Source organism: Pezoporus wallicus, unplaced genomic scaffold, assembly GCF_028554395.1.
Source record: "Pezoporus wallicus isolate ANWC-B61680 ecotype Strahan unplaced genomic scaffold, APGP_CSIRO_Pwel_v1 contig_10514, whole genome shotgun sequence".
Classification (NCBI taxonomy): domain Eukaryota; kingdom Metazoa; phylum Chordata; class Aves; order Psittaciformes; family Psittacidae; genus Pezoporus; species Pezoporus wallicus.
In genome coordinates this window covers 301,904-327,923 of record NW_026637640.1, presented here as the reverse complement: position 1 = coordinate 327,923, position 26,020 = coordinate 301,904, and the positions used below count along the sequence as shown (strand labels likewise).

General features: G+C 47.3%; 1 protein-coding gene across 2 annotated transcripts; it reads left to right on the top strand.

Moving 5' to 3' along the window:
• The first annotated feature begins 304 nt into the window (after positions 1-304).
• Positions 305-26,020, top strand: CERS4 (ceramide synthase 4). Of its 2 annotated transcripts, none has more exons than XM_057406776.1 (11): positions 305-399; positions 9,701-9,874; positions 15,548-15,665; positions 16,027-16,145; positions 17,699-17,756; positions 20,392-20,442; positions 20,842-20,934; positions 21,659-21,787; positions 22,055-22,161; positions 22,577-22,733; positions 25,256-26,019. In XM_057406776.1, the coding sequence occupies exons 1-11, from the start codon at positions 380-382 to the stop codon at positions 25,445-25,447; spliced, it is 1,218 nt and encodes a 405-aa protein (XP_057262759.1). In that variant the 5' UTR covers positions 305-379; the 3' UTR covers positions 25,448-26,019. The 2 variants fall into 2 exon arrangements, with proteins under 2 accessions (XP_057262759.1, XP_057262761.1); XM_057406778.1 differs by lacking the exon at positions 305-399 and adding an exon at positions 2,729-2,750 and having other exon boundaries at positions 25,256-26,020.

The following is a 26,020-nucleotide window of genomic DNA, read 5'->3' as shown; positions in this document are numbered from 1 at the left end:
CTGAGATGAGCTCTTAGGCAGAAGCTCTTCCCCATGAGGGTGCTGAGGCGCTGGCACAGGGTGTCCAGAGCAGCTGTGGCTGCCCCATCCCTGGCAGTGTTCAAGGCCAGGTTGGACACAGGGGCTTGGAGCAAGCTGCTCCAGTGGAAGGGGTCCCTGCCCGTGGCAGGGGTTGGAGCTGGAGGAGCTTTAAGGTCCCTTCAACCCAGACCACTCTGGGATTCTGTCATTCTTTGTGATGTGATGCTAAGGGTCGCTGCAAATTCATTGCATATGTACATTCAGAAAATGCCTGGGGCTGCATGTATAATATATTTAGGGTTAACTTTGTGTTTTGTTTTCAGACTCCTTTTGCAGAAGCCAGTAAAGACTTGAAGCTATGAATCTGGATATTTCCAGGTATGCTGTAGCAGTTGGACACTCGGAGCTCAGTGGAGGGGTTTTCTGCAACAGAACGGTTTGATGAGCATGAGCTGCCTTTCTGCAGCCACTTGTGCTTTTCTCTTTTACCTTGCAGTGAGCCTGCACAAATGATTTTGAAGGCAGGTTGCGAATTGCATTGAGGAGCCAGCAGGGAGTAAAACGAACCCCAAGTCAAAGAAAAGAAGCTGCAAAGTTTAAGTCTTTTTTTCAGGCTGATTCTCTGTGAAACCTTATACATTCTTGTGTTGAGTAGGGGGGGTGCGGGCAGTGAAGTGGGAGTGATGGCCAGGAAGGGGTGGAGGCCAGGCTCTAGTCTTTGATGGCAGTGTTGGTTTACACTGGCTCTGTGTTATAAGGAACGTGTCTCAGCAGGGGAGTCCTTTCACACTGGAAAGAGCAGTGGTTTCATTTGAAGGATTGTAGTGGATCTCTCCACCCATTGATAGACTCTTAAAGGAAACACATCTGTTTCTTCCCTTGCTGTGGTCGCTCGTGCTCTGGTCTTTGCATCCTTGTGCAGCGGGTTATAAAGCCCTGGTATATACAGTGCAGGTTCTGGTTTTGTCAGAAGATCAGTTCCAGGAACCAGCCCAGACTGATATCTGGTGCAATGCTACCTTGAAGGGCTGAAGTGTGCAAAGTGTTGCTTTCCACCAGTTGCATCCTTGGTGTGAAAGGACTAAGAGCTCCTCTCCCATGTAGGTTGGACAGGGCTTACAGCAACCTGCTCTAGTGGAAGGTGTCTGTGCCAGTGGCAGGGGGTTGGAACTGGAGGAGCTTTAAGGTCCCTTCAACCCAAACCAGTCTGTGAGTCTATGAACTTCTTCAAGTACTTTGCTGTGGAGGTTGTTGCACCGATGGCCACGCACACAGGTATGACATGTGTGACGTGGCCTTCCAGCCCCACAAGCGCCAAGGCTTTGAATCAAAATACATAAGGCAAAAAAGCCTTTAAAGAGACAAACTGCAGGCTGTGCTTAGGTTATGTTTTTGTAGCAAGTGGTGGTATTTTCACTCCTGGGGCACTATCAGAGCTTTTGGGGCAGCTGCTTCCTTGTTGTTCATCTGTCTTTGTCATACATATAAGAAAGGTCACCTCCTTCTAGAGGATTTGAGATGTTATGTCAAAATGTGTGTGTAATGTTTTCTGTTCAGAGATGATGCTCAGGTAAAAGCACAGAGGCAGAACTCCCAAAATCGTAATTTCTGTGTGATTTTTCTCGTCGAGTTATTTGTGGTCAATTGAAGCAGAGAGAAAGTGATCCTTGGTATCTTGTGTTTTAAAAATAACCCCTGAGCTCAGCCAGCATGAACCAGGGCTGGGAGGTTCTGACTTTGTGAGGGGGATCCAAATGGCTGTGGCTGTCACTCTGGCCCGTGCTCCGGGCTGAAGCTGGTGCAGGTCTGATTGTCTCAGCTCAGGCAGGGCCAAACAGCTGCCTGCAGTGCAGAGGGATTAATCCATGGATTGGAGAGAGATTGGCCCAGCGTGGACCAAATGTGGTGCAGGAGTGATTGCGAAGATGCCCCAGTGTACATCACATCCAGATACCACCCCATAACGCCAGAGGTGCTGGGTAAAAACCATGGTGTGGTTGCAGCCTTCCGTATCCTGACAAATAACATACTGCCCCATCGTGATTTATTTATGTAAGCGGTAAAGCACACTTGGAGACAGGTTCTTTTGATGTTAGATAATATTTCAGCAAAGAAGAGGACAGTGCCTGCTGAAAGAACTTGTTACGTTCTGCTTTATAAGCTCTCCATGTTTGCCAAGTCCTGCTCCCGCGGGTCCTGACAGTATTACAGGGCTTTCAAGTTATCTTTCTAATCAAGACTAATTCACGTCCAGATTTGTTTTTAAATCATCTTCATCATCTGATAGACCGCATTTCTCATTAAGCAGTAACGATTGTGAAAAGTGAGTCACAATTCTTTTAATGTTGGAGAAAGGCACAGCTTTCTATTGGTTGCTGTTTCTTTCTCAATGCTTTTGAATGTGTTTTGCATTTGTGGTATAGTTGGGAGCGCAGATGTCATTCTCAGATAAGGTTTTGTGTTTTGCAATTAAAAATGATGAAAACGTGCTAGTTCGGGGCGGGGGGGGGGAAGCATCATTAAAAAAAAAACTTAATTAAATTCCTTTTTTTTTTATTTTCTCCAAGCTTTGGAACAGGCTGGGGAGTTTGTGGGAACAAATACCTGGGAAACTGATGGAAGTGGTGATACTGAGATTCACAGCCGGCTCATACAGAGTAATTAAAGCCTGTGTGTTTCCTGCAGGAGGGACGAGAACGAGGACTGTGAGAAGTCCTGCTCTGCATCGTGTAGGTGTAGTCAGCTGTAGTACAGGATGCCTCCCTCCACTTCCCAAATGCATCCCAACTGATCAAGAATTTTCCTAATCTTCGTTGGCATTCAGGATGATCTGATTCCACTTTGATGTTTTATCTTTGCTAAATCTGGGGCAGAGTAGTCACAGGCATCTGTCCCTTTGTCTCGTTTGTCACAATTGAAATGCTGCCAGGGCTGGAGCAGCTCTGCTCTGGAGCCAGGCTGAGAGAGCTGGGCTGGGGCAGCCTGGAGAAGAGAAGGCTCCTGAAGGGGAGACCTGAGAGCAGCTCCAGTGCCTGAAGGGGCTGCAGGAAACCTGGAGAGGGGCTTTGGACAAGGGCCTGTAGGGACAGGCCAAGGGGAATGGCTTTAACCTGCCAGAGGGGAGACTGAGATGAGCTCTTAGGCAGAAGCTCTTCCCTGGGAGGGTGCTGAGGCGCTGGCACAGGGTGCCCAGAGAAGCTGTGGCTGCCCCATCCCTGGCAGTGTTCAAGGCCAGGTTGGACACAGGAGCTTGGAGCAAGCTGCTCCAGTGGAAGGGGTCCCTGCCTGTGGCCGGGGTTGGGTTTGGATGAGCTTTAAGGTCCCTTCCAACCCAAATCAGTCTAGGATTCTATGAAAACTGAAGGAGAAGGTCTCACTGGGGCTGCCTGACTCTTGCTGTGTTTGGTACAGATGAATTCAGAGAAAGAAGACATGGGCAGTTCAGGTAGAAGTAAGCTCCTTGATTTATTTCTGTGGTTTTCCATCCTGAATTAGCTACCTGTGGCCTGAGACCGATCACTTCATTTTCTTCCTCAGTTAAATCATGTGATAACAGCCAGGCTACAGCAAGACTGGAGGAAATAGCAGGCATTAGAAGAGAGAATGAAGGAAAATACCCAGAGAAATTGTTGAGTAGCTCATCTGGATTTTCTAGGTGCCTCCTTCTTGCATTTTACGTTTGTACTGTCTCAAGGTACACACGTAGCTCTGGGACTGTGTGTCTTTATTTGGTGGAGATGTTCTAGCTGGTACTTCAGATGCCTCGGTTGCCTTACTTGGACACTAGTCATGGCTGATGTACTCCCTAACATTTCAGGAGGGTAGGCTTTGCCTTGTTCTGGTGGGATCTCATGGGAGAGTGGTGGGCAAAGGGGCCCAGCCACTTGGTTGATCTTCCAGGGCAGCCTCACCTAATCACAAGTGTCGTCCATCCCAACATGCAAGAAGGCAAACAGAAATGGTAGGAGGCCAGCTGAGATTAACATGGACTTGTTAGCTGAGCTCAATCACAGAATGGAAGTATCAGGAAGGTGGAAGTGGGGGTAGATGGCCAGGAGGATGTCTGTGTGTAGAAGAATGGAGATAGGAAAACCAGACCTTAGCTGGGGTGAGGGATGTGAAGGGCAAACAGAAGGGCTCCTGTTGAAAGTACACTGGCAGTAAGAGGGAGGGTAAGAGAACTCGGGTCTGCTGCTCTGACTACCTTCTGACCAGGGACATGGTGAAGCCAGAAAGCACTCGGGGCCTTTTCTTGTTTTTAACTGGTTAAACCAGTACTTGTTTTTTCCTGGGCAAACCCAGGGAGCTGTGCTCATCCCCCTCAGTGAGGGATGATGGAATGAGTCGAGCTGTCTCATTTGCATCCTGATGTGGATGGGTGACATCAGCCTGGCACCTGCGCTCTGGGTCAGACGGGGCAGCCTGCTTGGGAGTCAGCCACTCGCAGGCAGAGCAACCCAGCAGCAAAGGGACTGCCAAGCAGGGCACAAGGTATGGAAGTTCGTAAGTATCTTATGGTGGCTAAGGAAGATGGTCACTGCAGAGCTAGGTAAGCAAGACTGCCTGCTCGCTGGGCTTTTTGTTTGCAGCTTCTAACATTTGTTTGGGCATTTTATGCTTTTTCTGGGACAAAGATCTCTCAAAAGAGGGTGTATATGAAAACTTGCCTTGGAACAGAGAAGCACATGTCCAGCATGCACCAAAGCGTGAGATAGGGTTAATGTTGAATGAAAAGCTGGGAAGTGTAGGAAGCAAGGCAGAGCAAGCCAGCTCTTAGAGGGCTAAAAGGAGATGTTTTCTTAGGCAGAGGGTTTTGGAGGTGAATTTTACCTTTCTGCTTTTCAAGTTAGCAGTGAAGAATCAAGCTTCTGTTGGACTGGTGGTGGAAGTAAGCAAATGGTGAGAAGTTCCTTGGAACAGTTGAAGAACAGCAAACTGAATTGATGCAGGGGTGGGCAGCAGACATGAAATAGATCACTAGGAAATGTCAGCTGGTAGATCTAGGTGAGGTGAACATCTGAAAGCCAGGAAGTTGAAGGTAACTGGTCATTGCAAGAGAGATGAGAAAGCTGGGGACCAGAAGAGAAATAAAGTAGAATTAGCTGCAGGTAAAGAGAGATTCGTACCCAAGGTTCATACCAGAATCCATCCATGTCTTTGGGGATGCTGCATCGCTTATGGCCAGAACAAAGAGACTTCTAGTCATCTCCAAAAGACGTTCAAAGAAATGGAGGTGGGTTTGTAGGGAAGTTATTTGGACAGAGCGAGGAGAAGGCATGCCATGAGAGTGATGGTCAATGGGTGATTCATGGACTGGAACTATAGGGAAAGTGGTGTGGGTTTGGGTTTGGTGCTGGTTTGGTTTGGTTGTTTGCCATGGGAGGACATTCTTAGAGAGGCATTTTTCTTGGTGAATGAGTTTCAGCTGTGGCCTTTGGACATTGTTCAGGGAGAATTGACCAGAGCAGGACTGGAATACAGTGGCTGTTCCAATTGGAAATAGCAGGGAACCATTATAAATATAATAGAATCATAGAATAGTTTGGGTTGGAAGGGACCTTCAAAAGCTATCTAGTCTAACCCTCCTGCAATGAGCAGGGACATCTTCAACTAGATCAGGTTGTTCAGAACCAGAGGATTTTGTTTCTTGACCCCAGCTTCTTCTAAGACAGATAGGACAAGCCTCTCTGTTGTGCTTTCCAGCACATCAAGATCTGAGTGGCTTTGTGGGTTTTCATTATCTCAACCCTAGCCCCATGACAAATATAAAGCAACTTGAATGGAACAGCAGTGTGGCTGCTTCCACATCAGCTGAGCGTTTCCCCCATGGCAGCACTGTGCTGCTGGTGGTTAATCCTGGGAAACTGGCTTTACCAGGAAGTCTTTAGCAGGAGTACCTGTGCTGGTTCTGGCAGCAATGTCCTTAGTATGATGCTTTGCTTAAGTTAAATAAGACTTGGCAGACCTAAGCTTGGCCCAGAGCCACTTGGAGCTGTTTGTGCCTGTGGCATTGTTCACCCACAAGCCTCTATAATCCACCTGCAGACAATGGACCAGCTCTGGTATCCTCCAGAACTGGAAGGCCTTCACAGTCAGACTAAGAGGAATTGAAATAGCATGGTGGGCTAAGTTCTGTATTTGGGGACTAACAGCAGAGCTTTGTATTAAAAACGTGGGTGTTAATGCTAGTCACTCCTCTCATTCAAATTCTTTATTGGGGTTATTATGTACCTACCAGAGGGCTTAGGAACAGCTTTCTAGTATGAACAATTGATGCAGAAACACCACTAATACAGCTTGCTACCCCTAGTGAGAGGATCATTGTTGCTTGTCATAGCAAACAGCTGAAAGTGGCCCAATGAAGTCCTGGATGTCCCTAAAATAAACAGCTTTCTGAGGCAGAAAGGATGAGGAAAGAACTTAATGAGTGCTGTGCTGGAATTTGGAGGGAAGTTGGCTGTTCTATGCTATGGGGATGAGAATCCCTACAGCAAAGACCAAAATTACCATCACAAGCTGCTCTAGTGGAAGGTGTCCCTGCCCATGGCGGGGGTTGGAACTGGAGGAGCTTTAAGGCCCCTTTCAACCCAAACCACTCTGTGAGTCTAAACTGCAGGGTAGGTACCTACACCAGGTCATCATAAAAGTGAGAGGGTGATTATCCAGTTTGCCACAAAGACTCGTCAGTCTTCTCTCTCTTTTTTCTCCACCCTTATCTCTAATATTCGCCTATGTAAATGTACATGAGTATTCATGTGCCTATATTTTAATGTTTAGTTTGGGAATTGGTTCTCTAAGTGCATCAGCAGAATAACTCTGACCATGTCAGCACAGTTACATTTTCTGGCTAAACCTGCCTAGCCATTTTCCCTGTGAGACAAGGAGTGAGCTTTCTAGCTAGACACTGTGCTTTGAAAATGAGCTTGGACATAAATCTCTCCCTAAGGGGCTTCAGTACCACTTCCTGTCTGTGGCTCAGGGTTCAAGAAGCCCTTCAGTGCTGCTCTTTGCTGCAGTGTGCAGATGCTGCAGGTGCATTCCTGCTGGCCACCACGGAAATTCCTGCTTTCCTTGGAGCAGCTCACTGCAGCCTGTCAGCGGAGACCTTTGTAACGCTAAGGATTCAGATAAAACCCCCAAGTTTAAGAACAAAGGAAAGGCAAGTATGAACAGGGTAAGTATGTGGATAGGGCTGCTGGGCTGCACCAAGTCCAATTGTTTCAATACCTTTTAGCTTTGTCATAGAATCATGGAATGGTTTGGGCTGGAAGGGACCGCCTGCCACAGACAGGGACACCTTTGACTAGACCAAGTTGCTCCAAGCCCTGTCCAAGCTGGCCTTGAGCACTGTGTGAACTCCTAATGCTGATGTGTTTGGTGTCAGGTAGGGGAACGTGCTGCAGTGTTTTCCCTCTGTTCCCGCTGAACTTGTCCGTGAGAGGCTCTGTTACACTTGCATTCAGTGCTGGAGGGCTTGGTGCTGTGTCTTATTACAAAGCTCCAACCAGTAACACAGGATGCTCTGTGAGGCATAAAGAACTTTGGAGAAAGAAAGGGGCCTGCTGATGCTTTCCTGTGGGTGCTCAAAGGACATTTTAAACACGCCATTGTCTTCAGCTTTCCAGCTGCCTCCACTTGGGAACTTGGCCTGTGGGAACTGCAGAAGGTAACTTCTGCCCTTACTGTACGAAGCTATCTCTGTACTTTCATCATGTGTAAAGATAGCTGCAGACATAAGGAAGCCTTCCAGGAAGGTGATCCTGGCTATATATAGTTTGCACATGAGAGTATATTAGATAATGGCTGTTTACTTCCTTAGCACTTTGAGTCTAAGAATATTTCCCCTAAGCAAATTGGAAGACTTGCTTTGTATCCTCCCCACAGAGAGCCCTCGGCAGAGTTCAGCTTTACCAAGCATGCGTTGCAGCTTTTTGTGCTGCTGCCAGATGTCTCGTGTTCTGGAGGGGGAGACTCCTTGGTTGTGTAATTGCAAAGCTTGCTATCGTGGCAGCTTTCCCTAACCTGCCTGCTGCCTTTGCACTGGCAGAGAACCCTGCACTACTGACCACATGGCTCCTGCAGAGCTGAAGCAGGGGGGAGATGCAGTTCTAGGCATTCCTGATGCTTTTCCTGACTAGAGCCGAGGTTGGTGTCTTTCATGCCTTGTAAAGCTCTTTGTAATTCAGACACCTTGCTTAGGGAGCTGACTTCTCCAAGCTGATATCCAGTACGTATCTGAAGAGCATGAGCTGTTCTGCACCACTGTCACCTGTAGTGCTGGTGTGTTGAATTCATTGGAGGATAAGTCCATACTTGCACCGTTTACTTGGACATAGATACTTTCTGCACTGCAACTGTAGAGTTTGTGTTCACGTGGTCTGTAGGTGATCTGGGGACATCCTGTAAGCATGGTTCACAGGCTCTGAGGTTGAGCACAGCAGCCAGGCTGTTAGGCAGTTCTCCTGGCAGAAAACGGACCAGGGCTTGGGCCTCCACTAGGTGAGATGCTTTGTGATATTCAGGTCAGACACTTGCTATCTCAATTACATGCATTATCTGAATTACATGCTTTTCCCCTTTGTTTTGTAAGGTAGTGTTTCATGTGTGCTGCTCAGATGAACTCAATGGCATCTCATTCCCGTGTTTCCTCTTTCCTCATTCTATGCCTGCCCAAAGCTGGTTTGACTTCTGTTCAGAGCTTGTGTTTGGGATATTTGTTGGTATCAGCTAGAATGAGCAGCCTCTGTTGGAGGGTGGTGCAGTTCATATTTGTGTATGGGGTAGAATTATCTCACAACAGTTATTTTCATGTTGAATTCTTTGTTACACCCATTCCACTGCCTTTTATGCTGCTCTGATCAGGTATGTAAATCCCACCTTCAGGCATGGTCTTTGAAACTGCATTGCAAATCCAGCTTACCACGTAGCACAAAAATTCTTACTTGGAAGTATTTTCCTTAATCATGTCAAGGAAAATAGGGATCTTTTCTTCTTTTTTCAAAGGTGAAGTTTCAGAGTAACATTAGTTATAATGCATGCACATGTACACAAGGTGGAATTGCAGTCGTAGAATCCCAAACTGGTTTAGGTTGGATGGGACCTTCAAGCTGATCCAGTTCCAACCCCTGCCACAGGCAGGAGCACCTTCCACTGGAGCAGCTTGCTCCAATCCCCTGTGTCCAACCTGGCCTTGAGCACTGCCAGGGATGGGGCAGCCACAGTGTATAAATAGAAACAAATGCAAAAGTTCAAAGACTAAAACACGGATATGTGCATATGAAAGAACAACTGGCAGCCAGCCCTGGAGCAGACTTGCTGCATCCTCCTGATACCAAGCTGTCAGTCTCTACAAAGGAAGCTGTCAACTGAAGGAGCTGCAGTATTCAACTGAAAACCTCCAGATACACCTTGCTGAGAATGACCCTGTTGAAGTCTGAGGCATCTCTCTCCATTTTAGCCCTTTTTTGGTTCTGTGCCAGGAGTCAACGAGCACCTGATAAAAGATCTGGGAGCAGGTTCTCAGTTCTTTGGGCCCTGGTGCAATCCACACCTCTTCTGCTTTCACAGCCAGATGCAAGCTCAGCGAGGGTGTAATCCTTCCTGGCTTCAGTGGCTTGTGCTGACAGGTTTGCTGGGTGCACAGCTGCCCTCAGTTCATTCTACTCTCTCTTCCTTCCAGGATGGCATGCTCTCTGTACGAGTGGCTCTGGCACCATGAGTTCTGGCTGCCCCCAGGAATCACCTGGGAGGACATGCAGGAGTCTGAAGATGTCCATTACCCTCAGCCTCGTGATGTCCTGCTCAGTATCCCTTTTGCTTTAATCTTGGTTGTCGTTCGCCGTGTCTTTGAAAGGTAAGTTCTTTAGTGCTCTTTATGGATTTTTAGGGTTAATGCTGGCAGTTCAGGTCCAAAAGCTGACTTCAGTGTCTGGGCCAGTGTGTGACTGAAGGGATCCACAGAAATTCCAGCTCATAAAGTCTGCTGAGGGACATTTTTCAGCTCTTCCTTTCCAGCCATGTGCACTGGCTAACGAAGTGTGTTGAACATAGAACACAAAACCTACCTTTAAGGTCTGATTATGAGCCATGTGAATTAAACCAGGTAGGCCCTAAATGAGCTTTATGCTTGTGTTTTAGAAGGCAGACAAGCTGTTTTGTGTTTTGTTGCATATTAGTGGCAGTTTCTGGGTCGAGTGCAGTGGGAATCATATTTAGACTACCCAAATACAGTTAAGTCTCCTTTATCGCGGATAATGGGGACCTGGGGTATCACACCTGACAGACAAGCCTCAGTACGATGCCTTAGATTAGGCTGAGTCATTTGACCTCAGGATCAGCCACACAAATGTGTGCATGTCACAGACCACTGCTCTGGGTTCAGGAGTGTCATTCCCTTGGCAGAGCCATGTAAAGACATTTGTAGCTGCTTCTTTCTTTCCAGAACCATGTCAGTGTTTTGCATATTACTCCTCAGCACAGAAAATTTGGGGGGTATGGCAAAGAAATCCTGCAGGGTTCATTGACTCAGAGTTTCATAAGGATCCTGAGCTGGTGCTGTTGGCTTTATGCAGTTGAGTCCATAGTTTGCATGGTGTCTGCCACTCAATATGATTTGCTGGTGGGTAATTGAGATTTACCATAGTGTCAGCCATTGTCAAGACTACAGAGTTAAGTCCCCTTTCATGACCCTGAATACTCTTCAGAGTGGCTCTCGCTGGACTGAAAAATCCCTATTCCTTGCTGCTGATGGAAGAGGTAATCTTCTGAAATAGTTTAGTCAAATCTACAGTGGTTTGAAGCTTAGAAAAAGGCAAAAAAAGACAATTGAAATGTCATCTGTTTAAAAAGAAAGATGACAGATGGAAGCACACCTCTGCAGGTTAGGAAGATGTTTTCCCTGCAGACTGGGACAGATTGGAAAAGTTGGTGGAAGCTGAAATGATTCAGAGCTCTGTTGTGATGAAAATGTTTTTAATGAAAACCCCAGTTATAGCCAGGATTTGTCTGTAAACACAGAGACGTCAGTGATGCTTTAAATAATCATTTGACGCTGACGCAAAATTGGAATCCAGATCTCTTCTTTGTAAACAATACGTTTAGTGTTCATTCCATGAATTCCACGGAGTTCACCGTGCACTTTCCCAAGGACAGAGGTGGCTTGGGTACCTCCACTGATGTGGGAGCCAGGGTGCTGGAGGGTAACCATTAAGACACAAGTGACTCCCGGTTTTATCTTGCTGGTCCACAAGACAGGGCTGGATCCAGGAGTCCTTCAGGTACTCACTGTCCATCAGTGCCTTGGACAGTGGAGATTAATCCCTGTGTCCTGCATTGACCAGGACTCTCCAGTTCTAGGCTCCCCAGTACAAGACAGGAACAGGAAGAAGAAGGAGAGCAACTATTCTTAGTGGTGTCCAGCAGCAGGAGGAGAAGGAATGGACACAAACAGAAATGTGTGATGCTCCAGCTGAACATATGGAAATGTATTACTACTTTGAGGGTGGTCAGACATTGGAACAGGTTCCCCAGAGGAGGAATGGTGTCTCCATCTGTGGAGATACTCAAAACCCAGCTGGAAACAGCCCTCTACAGCCTGCTGGAGCTGAGCCTGCTTGAGCAGCAGGGTTGGCCTGGGTGATCTCCAGAGGTCCCTTTCAGCATCGATTCTGTGCTTCTGTGACTCTGATCCTTTATCCCTCTTCCTTTTGCCACACTGCTACCAGTCAATCTAAATGTCTTTTCCGTCTGCTTTAAGATGCTTGCGGCCACGTTCAAAGATCTTTTTGCTTTCCCATCCAGGCGATGCCTCAGCTGGCAGAGTTTCCCCAGGCCTGGTACTACTTATTAATTTTAAAGCTGTTTTGATTCACAAACTTCATTAAATAAAAGCTTCTTGTCACACCCTTAGAAAAAGATAGTATCGCAGGCCCAGGAAGCCTGTAATCATACCAGTACCTTACCAATGCAAATTACAAGCCAGTATTCTGAGCTGTGTTCTTGTTTGTCCTAACTCTTCTGCAGGCATTTATTTCAGCATGACATCTTCTCATTCTCAATCATTACTGTGTCATGTGCAGTTCATCCTGGAGAAGAAAGCTTCCCCTGGTGAATGGGAGGTATGAACCAGGTCCTCTGTTGCTCCGTTACCTCGTGTGCACAGTGACAGTATTCCTCTTTAAAACAACCTGCACAAAGGGTTGAGAATTGCACACTGAAGGGATGTATGTGTTATTTCTGCTTCTCCGTGTAAACGCCCTTGGCTCTGTGGCTTTGTACATCTGGTCTGTAGGACAAAATGAGTGTATGTAACCAGCATACAAGTTTGGGTTTGGTGGTTTTAGCTTGGCCTCTGGCAGTTTATTCTGCCCTCACCTATTTTACATGCAACTGTGCAGGGATGCAAAGTATTTTGTTTTCTCTAGAGACACTCTGTGTTCCTGCTTGTACCTGCTCTGGGCTTTCAGAAACACTGTAATGTGTTCATGTCATTCATCTGTGTTAGAACTCCAGGAAAATACTAAAAGGAGGAGAAGCCCAGAGGGTTTTCTGCAATCCTTCATTCAGCAGCTGCATGAACCACTGTGTTTAGCCAATGGATCCATCTTCCTTGTTTGGAGATTAAACCTGGGAAGGACCCCGCTTCCTCGAGCATGGATTTCCTTCTCCTTGGCATCTGCTGGCTGAACTGGGATGAACTGACATCCTTTTAAGATGAGACTGACATCCTTTTAAGAACCATTTATGCTGTGGATTAGGTGGTGGCTGTGGGAAGAGGGCATGCGATAGCTGGGTGGGGCCTGGGAGAGCTGAGGACGTGGGTGCAGCCCTTGGGGAGAAGAACACTTGGGTGAAGCAACTCTTCTGGGAGGCTGTTTGCTCTTGGGAAGGTGCAGAATGGGGGCATTCAGTGCTGGAGAGCAGAAACCTTCCTACCTCTGCAGTGCCTCTGATCTTTGCCGTGACCCTGAAGCAGGGGAGTCGGTGATGATGTCCTGACAAAAGAGGGGGCCTGGAATTTGGGAACCTCTCCTCTTCCTCTGGTGTTTCCAGATGTTTATGAGTAGGTGATACATCCTGCACCCATGATTTGGAGGCTGGTTTTAGGCACCTGTATACCTTAGCAGAACTTCACCCTGCTTCTCTTCTATAATGTTTGAGGTCCTTTTGTTTAACAACCAAATTCTTGGGAGTGCCACGATTATGAAGGAAGCACAGCTTCCATTGCAGAGTGTTTCTTGCCTGTATGGTTAGGCAAATGTGGGAACTGGAGTGCTTTTGAGGGACAGTAAAGCAGGAAGTTGCAAGCCAGGATGTACATACCATTTAATTGTGTGATTTTAGACTTGACCAGTGATCTTGGGATGTTGGGGAACTGAAAGTCAAGGTGGGTGAATTTGAATTCAAGTAGATGAGGTTTCTTAGGAGGACTGCAACTGCACGAGCCGTGGGATGACCAAGGAAAGAAAGGGATACTGTTGATCCGCAAGGAACAGATGCTTGAACTCAGAACGAGAAGAAAGAAGAGGGCACCCTTCCTTCTGAAAGGGCAAGCATGAAGCTAAAAGAGATTGTACTTCAAAGAACCCAAGTTCCAGTTGCTGCTGTCCCTGGTTCTGCATTTCTTACTCCTAGAAGATGCTGACAGGGGGGCATCCTGGTAAATTCAAAACCATTTGTGGGAGAGGCAAAAACCCCACTCCCCAAAGCTCAGTTATTTCTTGTATCTGGTGGTAACTCAGAAGCCTCTGCAGGAGCTGTGTGGCCTCATTTTGCACGGTGGGGGAGCATCCTTTATGCCCCTTCCTGATTAATCCATTTAGTTTCAATTGCAGCAGGTTTTGCACAAGACGGTTTGTTCGTTAGTGCTTGCCGAATGAAATGGCTTAGTGTGAACCTTCCTCTGTAAACCATGGAGTGCAAGAAGCTCACTGGTGGAGGAGGCTTGAGATGAGAATCATTCTGTGTCTTGCCTTGCCTACCTGTAGCGAGTGGTACTGATTAGTCCTCAGACTTCCTCCTTCTGTCTTCCAGACAGCTGATAAGTTGCCATGATGAGACCATCCCTGCAGCTGAGATGATGAATCTGTGATGTTGAAATCAGTACCAGCATCATCCTTGGAACCAGATTTAAATGAAAACTGAGTCAGAGCATACATCCAACATGTACCAACGTCCCTTAGGAAGAAGTTCAGGCCTTGATTTCCCAATGATGGTCATAAAAATAGGATTGGCCCCATAACTGATGGGTAAAACCTTAACAACAAAGTGATTGTAACTTTGGTTAATTACAGCCTGTCTTCATCAACTGCAGCTGCCTTGTTTCTGTTATAGTGTGATTTTATGCCATGACTGTAACAAGCCAGCAGGAAGGAGAAGAGAAGACAGGGATTAAACAAAGCTAAGAAATCAGTCAGGAGAATTGAAATAGTTTTCCCATTAAAATGCTCATTAGCAAACTGCCCTGACACCTGGCAGGAAAATTCTCTTTAATGTGTCTGGAAAAGTTCAGACCTTTCAGTTCCTGATGTGGACTGATATAGAAGGTGCAATAAGGTTCTTCTTCAGCAGCAGAACTTGGTTACATCTTCAGAGGAGCTTGTGTTCAATGACTTGCTTTTTAAAACGAAAGCTCAGGCCCACTTCAAGGAAGCACTTAATGTAAGAGCCAAGACCTAGTGCAGAGCTTGGATGGGGCTTGGAACAAGCTGCCCTAGTGGAAAATTGGTTGGACCTCCTTTCACACCATTGGTGAGGGAGAGAAGAGCGTGTGTAATGGAGGAGTTGAATTGTTGAGCACAGCAATTCCATGCCCAGTTTTGTTACCACTTGGTGTTTATGCAGTAGTTTTGCCCTGCATTGTTCCCCTGTGAAGGGCTGAAGATGCACAGCTAGCACAAGCATCCTTGTGGCTACGTTTCTAGTTGCTGTGTCTTTTATTTTACAACCCATGTTTGACTTGCCTTAGGAAAACAGAGCTAAGTTACTCCAGTGAAGACCAAGTGACCTCCTGTTTCAGCAGGACCTTTCATATCGCACATCTGATAGAGACTCTGTCTTGATCCTGAGCCAAATCCTCAGTTCAAGTGGATGCTGTGTATGTTCAGGGTTTTAGATGGAGCAGTGGCCTTATCATTAAGGCCTTATCAGCAATATGTAACTGTGCATAAGCTGTAAGCAAGCCAGAGAGCACTGATAGGTATCACAGCTGACTCTGCGTGCCTGGGCTTAGTGCCATAATCCTGGATGACCAAGCATGGTGGATTTAGAAGTTGGCAGAGGAGGATATAGCATTTCCCAACCTTATGTGAGCACAGACCTCAGGACGAGTCCCACTGTTTTTGCTGTAAATTTGGGGTTTTTTTTTCTTCTCCGTTTCTTTATCCATCTTAGTTGCTTGGTGTGATACTTGTGCTTCAATTCAAACTGTGGGAGGCAGCTGGGATGTAGTACATCATGTTTAAACAGTGCTGCAATATCAGAAATCACTGTTCTGGTTTTGGCTGAGCCTTTATCTTTTCTGTTGCAGAGCCATAGCCCTGCCCCTCAGTAGCAAACTGGGTGTGAGAGACAAGCAGAGACCAAAAGCTCAGCCCAACCCTGTACTGGAAACATTCTACAGTACACGCTGCAAGAACCCGGGTGAGGTAAGTCCTTTCTTCCTTTGCTTTCCTCTAGATTCAGCCCTTGTGTCTTATTATTGGGCACAGAATCACACACAATTCTGAGGCTGGGTAATGCCACTCGTATTTGGAAGCTCAGTGGAGCAGCAGGAACCACTAAAGCACTGGCCACCCAACACCAGCCACAGGAGCCAGAGATGTTCTGCTCTCTGAGATCTTTACACTAAGACCAGACAGCTTGCTGCAAAATGCCTTAAGATTGACCAGATTTGGGCTTGTGAGGAGCCTCCAGCTGGGCTCTGTGCTGACTTGGACAAGATGCCCATATTGCCACATCTGACCTTCCAGGCTGGGTCTGACCCCTGCTTTCTCCCCTCTTTTCCAGGGCGAGCTGCTCGGTTTGGCCAAGCAGTGCGACCTGCCGCTGAGGAAGGTGGAGAGGTGGTTCCGGCGCCGGAGGAACACGGACAGACCCAGCCTGTCCAAGAAGTTTTGCGAGGCCTGGTGAGCAGCAGCACAAGCCATGAGAAGCAGGGGCCTTCCACCAGAGCTGAGTTCCGTGGGCAGCTCACTGCTCCCCAGCCTGGCCTCCACCCCTATGCAGAGAGCATCCCAGCTCCAGCAGCTCCCCAACCTGCCCTCCACTCCTATACAGAGAGCATCCTGGGTCTTCCCTGCCCCACATGGGTTGCAGTTCTTCTTTGTTGCTTCTCTGTTACTGAAACAGAGCTGCTTTTCCCCTTTATTTTCACTCCCAAGTCTCCTTTTATTCCTGTCTCACCTTTATTCCTTCTAGTACTTCTGGTTTTGACTCTGTAAGTCGGCATTCTGCTTTGAAACACAATTGTGCCTGAAAAACTCCCTACTGCTTTGCATCTTACTGCTTCTTGCCGCTTTGCTGCCCCCGAAATAGCCTTTCTGTTGCCTTTCCTGTGACTTCTCTTTGCCTCAGTGCAAGCTGATTCCTTCTGCTGCATCTTTTCTGCAACTGTTCTGCCCGCTGTTGCTTTCAGAAGTCACAGGCAGTGGGCTTGATTGCATTCTGCCTAAAATGTATCTGTCTGAAAGTGTGTAACCAAAGGGTAGGCATCAACTTTGAGCTAATCCCCTTGTGCTCACTTAGCACTCAATCTCTCATTCAAAACCCCTGCTTAAAACCCCTCATTTATTTATAATATTCTGGGTAGTTGCAGCTAGAAATACAAAGTCTGTGGACGAGGAGTTGTAAAGCAGTCTGCTTCATCTCCTCCCATGAAGATGCAATCTAAATTCCCCTGCAGTTACGATAAATAGGAAACAGTAAATAGTTGGTGACTCGACTCAGTGAGGATGGAGTCCTTCCACCTGCCCTCTGTCACCAGGCAGGGTCTGTAGAAGGAATCTCTGTCTGTGATGTAGTAGCTTTGCACTGGTTATGTGTTGCTTGGAGCTCCTGGGGGTGTCATTGGGAGGTAGGGAGTTCCTTCTGATTTGTTATGGAGATGTTTGGAAATGTAAGGACTGGTTTAGATCATTTGAATCCTTTGAAGGTTTCTTGTGTTTTGTTTTATCAACAGCTTGCTTATCCCATTGGGGTGAAATTCCTTCATTCCTTATTATGTGTGTATGATCGGGTGACCTGCCTCTGTCCACTGAACTTGGCAAGCAGCTCATATGTATTTGTATGTGGGTTTAATGTGGTTAAACCATTACCAGCTTCTGACTGAGCTCGAGCATGACATACTCATTACTTCACATGATAATGAATTAAGCATGCCCTATCTCCAAAGCCTAGGAGAGGGATTGGTGCTGTTTGACTGCCAGTGCTGGGAAGGTTTGGAATGATTATCTGGGAGATTTTAGTCAGCAGGATTCTTGTGTTTTCATCTAAAGCACAATTGCTCTTTGTGACCTGGTGGATGTGCCAGTGACACGCAAAGAGCCACTCCTGTTAGGGGCATATTGATATACATCTACCTTAATAGCGCCATTCTTTGAAGGGGTAGGGTTGATGCACAGACCCGCAGGGGGGTGGTTAATGAACGGCTTCTAACCTGCTCTGTTTTGTTTGTTTGTAGCTGGAGGTTTACGTTTTACATCACTTCTTTCATCACCGGGCTCGCTGTCCTGTACGATGTGAGTACACGAGCAGTGCCACCTGCTGTTCTATCCAGCCAGTGCCTGCAAGAATGGCAGCTTGTCTGGTCAAACATGTCCTTTCAGACCTTCTCGTAGAGGTTTTCCCCCCCGGTCAGTGTGTATCCCCTACACAGCACGTTTATGAGACCACACACAGATCGGCCCCTGCTTGTTTTAAACGCTCCAGCTCAAACCCAAGAGGTTTCCTCTTCTTCTGGCAAAGCAGAAGACAGTTGGGGTTGTGTAAAAATACATTTCTGTGGGCTAGGAGATGGAACACTTACCTGAGATGGAAGCTGCAGGGCCTGATAGTGTGTTGTATCTGATACCTGCTAAGGTAAAAAACTCAGGTTTCCTTTGGAGCATGGACTGCAATTTAATCATTTCATGTATTAGTCTTCTTTTCCTTGCCCAAGGTGTGGTTGGTTCAAGCTCATGCCTCTGCCTTTTCTCCAATCTGATAAATAATGAGTTCTCAATACAAATTGAACTGCCTCAACAGGCAGAAGAGGTAATAGAAGCCGTGAATATGCTCTGATCAGTGAGCTGAGACTGGGGCACAGGCCTGCCTCTGACTGTGTGTTAGACATTCTCCTGGCTCTCTTCCTGAACCACTTCCCCAGGTGAGCTTTACATTGGCCCATTCTGAGGGGTTAAGGAATGGAAAACCTGCAGCTCCCAAGCCTGCAGGCACAAACTATGCTTGTAACTTCTCATTATGGTAACAAGTGAAGAACTTCTGAACTTAGACTGACTTCTGAGTCAGAATTTAAGGTACTCTATGAGCTAGCAGAGGACTGAAAGTATCTAAATCCCAACTGTAGTGTTTTGTGAATCCCTGCATCCAAGTTGAAGGCAAAATCCTGTTCTTTTGCATGTTCTGACCGTTCTAGGAATAAAAGATCATCCTCACGTTTCAGAAGAGTCTTTCTTCAGTACATGTCTTCCAATTTTCACAAGAGAAGGAGGCATCTACAGACAGCGCCTTTAGATCCTGTAGCAGGTAGCAGGTTAATCTGTTAGCTGAAGTTGTAACAAAATGACTGCATTAAAAAGAAGGACAAAGAATGAATGTGACAGGGCTTAGTTACTTGTGACATTTCCTGACTTTTACATGTTTACTTTGTAATGTGAGCAGTGTTTTATTTGTTCCTCTGAAGCATCTTTCTTTAGAAAAAAAGCAAGTGTTTAAAGCTCATCTTAGCAGCTGAAAGCAGAAGACTTCTGTCCCATGAGTCAGAAATACCAGTAGGAACTTACAGAACCATAGAACGGTTTGGGCTGGAAGAAACCTTTAAAGCTCCTCCAGCTCCAACCCCTGCCACAGGCAGGGACCCCTTCCACTGGAGCAGCTTGCTCCAAGCCCCTGTGTCCAACCTGCCCTTGAACACTGCCAGGGATGGGGCAGCCACAGCTTCTCTGGGCACCCTGTGCCAGCACCTCAGCACCCTCACAGGGAAGAGCTTCTGCCTAAGAGCTCATCTCAATCTCCCCTCTGGCAGGTTCAAGCCATTCCCCTTGGCCTGTCCCTACATCCCTTGTCCCAAGCCCCTCTCCAGGTTTCTTGCAGCCCCTTCAGGCACTGGAGCTGCTCTCGGGTCTCCCCTTCAGGAGCCTTCTCCAGGCTGCCCCAGCCCAGCTCTCTCAGCCTGGCTCCAGAGCAGAGCTGCTCCAGCCCTTGCAGCATCTTCACGGCTTCCTCTGGGCCTACTTATCTCAAGTAGGCCACCAGAAAACAGCTTTTCTTGCTGAGAGTAGAGGAGCGATGAAATTCAGGACCTGTGGTTCCTACCTAGTTCAGGTAACACAGTGTGCCAGAGTTTCTAGATCACATTTCTCCTGGTTCTGTACCTGTATCTGCTGGAAATCCTGCTCCCAACCCCACTTCCAGCCAGCAGGAGGCTGTGTCTACACAGCCTCATTACCACTGCTTGTAAAAGCCACTGCTCTGCTATCTGGAGCCTTGTAGAACTGTTCTAGACAATTACCCTTTCAGAAGCAGCATAGAATATGTTCCATCACTGTATGCTCTGATCAAATCAAAGGGTCAGAGCATGCTCCATGCAGGGAGAACTTTGGGGGACTTTAGTTGCCAGGGTTTTATGGAAGCTTCTAAGTTGTCAGGCTCTCAACTGGCAATTTGATATGAAGTGTGGCCACAGTCGGATCTTCTCAGAGGTTCATTACTTAACAGACTGCAGCACGAGCCTCACATTTAGAGGAGGAGCCATGTTCTTGACACACAAGTTTTCAGCCTTTTTGCTACATTTAAGTGGTGGTGTCCAAACCACAGAGATTCTTAATGAAACAGTTGTCATTTAATATGCTCAAAACATCACCACCCCAGACTTGTAGAACAGGTTGGTATACCCCTTCTTTGAGCTCTTTTATTTAGGACCAGGCTGAACAGCCTGTGAAAGCTCAGCTCAATGGCCACAAACTGGTAGTGCCACAAGCAGCTGCAAGTTCTTGCAGTGGAAACCTCTTTGCAACTGAATTCCAGACAGTGTGCCCATCTCTGCCTTTGATAAACCACGGCAAGGTTTGTAGTAGGCGAACTGAAGGAGTTAGGTGGGTGATGAGAGAAGAATTCTTCTGGCATTCTCACGTTCATGTTGTGTTTTCTTTGCAGAAGCCTTGGCTTTGGGACCATAGAGAATGCTGGACAGGATATCCACAGCAGGTGAGTCCTGCAAGAGGGAAAACTGCTGTTACAAACCATGTAGTGTCATTGCAAATCAGGTTGTCCTGGTGACAAAAGAAAGAGCACTGAACTAAATGCTCAGGACTCTGCACAGTGCTAAAGAAACACACCAAAGATTCCAGATCTTCCTGGTGGTTCCTTAAATGGTCCACATGATTCAGCAAAGTGGAATTTCCTCAGCAATTTGCTTTTGCCTCAGCACAGCTGACATTCCCCAAGTAACTGCCTTGTTCAATGGAAGTCTTCCCCCCTGAAGCTGCAAGAACCAGTTTGGTTGGTTTGGTTTCTGTTGTTCTTTGGCCTAGGAAGGAGCCTTCACTTCCAGCCTTTGCTCTGCTTTAGCTGATGGGTAGTTCCCTGTCTCTCCCTCTCTCACAGCCCCTCCAGTCCTCCCTGTTCTGGTACTACATGCTGGAGCTCTCCTTCTACTGGTCATTGGTCTTCACCCTGCCCTTTGATGTGAAGAGGAAGGTGAGTGGCAAGGCTTAGGGAAGAACCAAGCACAAAGAGGCTGAACGCTGGGGACAGTGACCTTCAAGAGCAGTGTATAATGCTGCTCTGAGGTGCTAGGGGACTCTTTCCTTGCTCATTCCCAGGACTTTCCATTCCCAGTCACTGGCTTCCCTCCCCTCTGGGAAGTAGAGCATACAAACCCTGATATAGAAAGGCACAAACTGCTGCAGAGTCCACAATCTGGGTGCACTGATCACTGAGAGGGGAAGAGAGATGGTTCTCTGCCAGTTAAGCTGCATGTGGACCTAGGTGCCAGTGCGCCACAGAGAGGGTGCTGCATGGTTACATACACTTGAGGCTGCAAATGTACCCTTGTAAATAGTGATTGAGTCTCCATCAGTGAGAAAGGGGTATGAAATGATTGTGCAAACAGGTAGGAACTGGGGCACTGCTTTGTGATGGAAAGGAAGCTCTCTTGATGTTGAATCATTGGTTTTTACTCTTCTGTCTTCTGATTTGTATCATCCTGGGACCATTACTGAGGGAGGGAGAGAGTGTTCTCTGTTGCAAGATCCTCAGTTTACACCATAAACTGGTCTCTTGGTTGCCTGTGTTTCTGGAATGTGTTTGGTAGAAGAGTTCTATGGGTAATACCTTACAGTGGAGGTTTCTTAGTCATTGGGTAGAGAGAGATATTAGGTGCATTATGGATTCCATTCACTGCTGTCCCCTTTCTCATCAGGATTTCAAGGAGCAGATAGTCCATCATGCTGCAACCATCTTCCTCATCAGCTTCTCATACTGTGCCAATTACATCCGCATTGGGACCCTGGTGATGATCATTCATGATGCTTCTGATTGCTTCCTAGAGGTGAGCTCCACAACTTACGTGCCAGGCAACGGTGCTCTTCAGCCAAAGGGTGCCTTTTGACCTAGCACAGTGTGGGCCTGGCATTAAGGTGCTTCCCAACCAACTCAGTACTGATCTGACCCAGCCTAGGGTGCCCTGCAACCAGCCAGGAAGAGGCATGATTGGCTGCATGCAGATTGTGTCAGATCTGGCTCTTTAGCACCCTGGAGCACATGCAGATGCACTCACTGTCTTGGCATTCGGTTTTATTGTTCTTTCTCCTTCCAGCCAACTAAGATATTCAATTACATGAAGTGGAAAAGAACTTGTGACAGCCTCTTTATGATCTTCTCAGCTGTTTTCCTCATCAGCCGCCTGGTCGTTTTCCCCTACACGTGAGTCTGCTGCAGGAGAGGGGACTGGAAAAGCTGCCTTCAAAGGGACAGGATCCTACAGCTGGGGGCTGAATCTTTTGCTGCAGCCTTTGCTTTTCAGGCCTTGAGCATATGTCCCTGCCCTTTGCACAGGCCACAGTGGCACATGGCTCTTGCAGCTGCCCTGGGGTAAAGTAGGGTGGCCTGCCTTGGAATTCATAGAGTAGTCTTAAAGTCCTGAAGAATATTGCAGAGGAGGAGTCCTTGGCTCTACCCTCTTATTTCTGGTGGGAAACTGGGAGCTGGCTCACATGTGCTATATATATATGAAGGTGATTGCCCTTAAACTTCCTCTGTGACCAGAGCTTTCTAGGGCTTAATTACGGCCATATTAACAACATACTTTCCCTCCACTGCAATTCCCCCTCTTTTGCAGAGTGCTCTATAATACCTACTATTACTCCATGGAGATATTCCAGCCTTTCTTCGGATACTACTTTGTGAATGCTCTCCTGATAATTCTGCAGCTGCTCCACGTCTTCTGGTCCTGCCTAATTATTCACATGGTCTACATGTTCATCCTCAGAGGCACGGTATGGATGGGTTTGTAGTCCCCTGTGCATCACACGGGGAGGGAGGATCCACCTCGACTGCTTGCCACCAGTCCCAGCACTTGCTCCAGGGTGATCTGCATTTGTAACAAAACAAAGAGATTAAAACAGGGAAAGTTGGGATTGGTGAGGGCAGTGCAAAAGTGCTTCACCCTAAAGTACAGGATTTGTAATGACAGCATTACTGAGATCACAGAATCACGGAATGGCTGAGGTTGGAAGGCACCTCTGGAAGTTCTATCCATATTCATTCCCTGGCTCACTTAGAAGTAGGTTGCCCAGGATCATGTCCTGCCAGCTTTTGAATATTTCCAAGGACGGAGACTCCAAAACCTCTCTGGGCATTTGTGCCAGTGCTCGGTCCCCTTCTCAGTAAAGAAGTGTTTCCTGATGCTCAAAGGGAGCCTCCTGTGTTTCAGTTTGTGCCCGTGGCCCCTTGTCCTGTCACTGGGCACTGCTGCGAAGAGCCTGGCTGCACCTTCCTTTCAGCTGTTAATATACATTGATAACATCCCCCTGAGCCTTCCCTTCTCCAGGCTGGACAGTCCCAGCTCTCTCAGCCTTCCCTCATGCAGTCCCTTCATCATCTTCATGGCCCTTCACTGGACTCTCTGCAGTATGTCCATGGCTCTCTTGTACTGAGGAGCCCGGAACTGAACCCAGAGCTTCAGGCGAGGCCTCCCCAGTGCTGAGCACAAGGGAAGGATCACCTTGTCCTGCTGGCGATGCTCCTCCTAATGCAGGCCAGGGCATGTTGCTGGCTCCTGTTCAGCTCGGTGTCTGCCAGGACTTCCAGGTTTTTCCTAGAGAAACTGCTCAGCCCCCAGCATGTTCTGGTGCCCGGGTTCCCACTTCCCCCCTGTAGAACTTCACAAGGTCTCTGTCAGCCCACTTCTCCATCCTGCCAGGGTGCCTCTGGATGGCAGCACGATCCTCCAGCGTACCAGCCACTCCTCCCAGCACATTTGCTTAGGGTGCACTGCCCCATCATTAATACATGTTTCATACGGATTGTCTTGCAGTGCTGTAGATGTCTACAGGTAGATATTTCTGTCTAAACTAGCTCTCTGGACTGTTTGGAGCAGTAGAGAAGTCCAAACCATAACCCATTCAGTGTTGCACCCAGGTAGTGCTGTTCATAAGTCACAGAGCAACCCTAGATGAAAGTCTGAGATGCAGCTGTATAAACTTAAGGGAAGGGCCTCCCACTCTTTCTGACCCATCATTTGCTGTGAGACCAAACTGCTGCTCAGCATGAAATTCTTCCCAAAATCAAAGGCATGACCTAATGGCATTTAAATTGGCCACATGCAGAAGCTAGAGGCCAGGAGTAAGAAGTCAGTGCCTTGTGGGAGTTGACCTCATAGCCCAAGATGAGTTGTTTTATTAGTATCCAACTGGGGAATTCTGTGTTATGGGAACTGAGAAAAAGCATTGAAGGCTCATCTTCATCCATATTGTCCCCTTTTCCTCCCTTAAGGTTGTGCAGGGCAAATTCCTTGCAAACCAGGAAACAGAAGTTTCACAGGGCAGAAAATGAAGACACAGTTGAAGATGCCCTTTTACTATTTTCCTAATCCTAATTTAGTATTTTCCTAATTCCTGGCCAGAGCAGTGTGCTCAACCTGCAGCCATCCAGGCCAGGCGTGGTCAGAAGCTAGTTCCTTGGCCCTTTTAGAACGTGTGAAAGAGCCTCTCCCATCCTTCTTCCAGATGTTTATGCCCAAAGCACCAGTATGGATCTCCTCAGTCTCCTATCATTGCCCTCAGTCCTGGCTGGCTGTGTTTTGGTGCTGCTTCTCAACCAGTACTGTAATTTGTAATGGTTATCAGGCCAGGTTGGAGCAAGCTGCTCTAGTGGAAGGTGTCCCTGCCCGTGGCAGGGGGTTGGAATGGATGAGCTTTAAGGTCCCTTCCAAGCCAAAACATTCCGTGATTCCATGATCACAGCTAGGATTACACTGAGACTGAAATCAAAGAGACAAGAGAGAATCTTGTTTCCAAAGGTGATGTAAGCCTTCCAGTATCTGAAGGGGGCCTATAGGGATGCTGGGGAGGGACTCTTCATTAGGGACTGTAGTGATAGGACAAGGGGTAACGGGTTCAAACTGAAACAGGGGAAGTTTAGATTGGATCTAAGGAGGAAATTCTTTCCTGTGAGGGTGCTGAGGCACTGGAATGGGTTGCCCAGGGAGGTTGTGAATGCTCCATCCCTGGCAGTGTTCAAGACCAGGTTGGACAGAGCCTTGGGTGAGATGGTTTAGTGTGAGGTGTCCCTGGCCATGCAGGGGGGTTGGAACTGGATGATCTTAAGGTCCTTTCCAACCCAAACTATTCTGTGGTTCTATGTAAAAGCTGAAAGGACACAGCAGGACTGCGTGCCAAAGGCTGAGGCACGCGTTCATCTGAGGCAGCAGATGAATGTTCCTGCTGTGGCTCAAGCTAGCACTGCTCCTTGTGCAGACTTGTATGTTGTCTTGCTTCTCATTTACGTGTTTCTTTAGATGGAAAAGGACATGAGAAGTGACACAGAAGAAAGCGACAAGGATGAAGATAAAGAAAAGCTTAGGGAAAAGGAGAAAAACGGGATCACGTATTTCAGCAGCGTCACAAGCAACAGCTTTATCCAGAGGAATGGGTCTGAGCCACTGAACAACAGAACCCATCTCACCAACGGCCACGTTAAGGAAAGATAGCTACTGCGCCCGTGCTTCTGATCTGCTCTGGCGTCAGCCCAGTTCAGTGTCTTTAGAAACAGTTTTGCTTATTGTATAGATAAATTGGAGTGCAATTGCAGTATCATAGCTGAATTCCTGCTTCCTGCAAACAGAAGTGGTTAAGGTCAGTGCTAGTTGGAGGAAGTTTTTGGTCTTTCTTCAATACAAGCTTACTGTAGCTGGTAGCCTTGAAGCAGACAGAAAGGGATCAAAGCGGTTTGACTCGGGTTAGGCTGTGCCACAGTTGTTGTTAAATGTGTTAATCTTGAAAAATGCTTTATAAAAACAAAAAAAAAAAGAGGTGGATAAACTCTGACAGCGTCAAGTTTTAACCACATAATGCTGTGTGAAAGGATTCTGCTTAGCCTTTACCAGCCCCTGGAGGCCCTGGCCCATTGCCACTAATGGTTATGGCTAACAAGTTAAGTGTGAGACTCCAAATCCTAATGTGGGGAAAACTTTGAGAAGACAGGTGCCCATACACAGAAGATTAAACCTGAGCATAGTGAAATGGAAGCTTTGGAAACACATAGGAGAATACATGTGCTTCTC

Bases quoted from the DNA above. Each gene is read 5' to 3' on its own strand.
- CERS4 (XM_057406776.1), top strand. From the start codon at position 380: ATGAATCTGGATATTTCCAG. The intron at 400-9,700 runs GTATGCTGTAGC...TCTTCCTTCCAG, and splicing joins ATGAATCTGGATATTTCCAG to GATGGCATGCTCTCTGTACG. The intron at 16,146-17,698 runs GTGAGCAGCAGC...GTTTGTTTGTAG, and splicing joins AAGAAGTTTTGCGAGGCCTG to CTGGAGGTTTACGTTTTACA.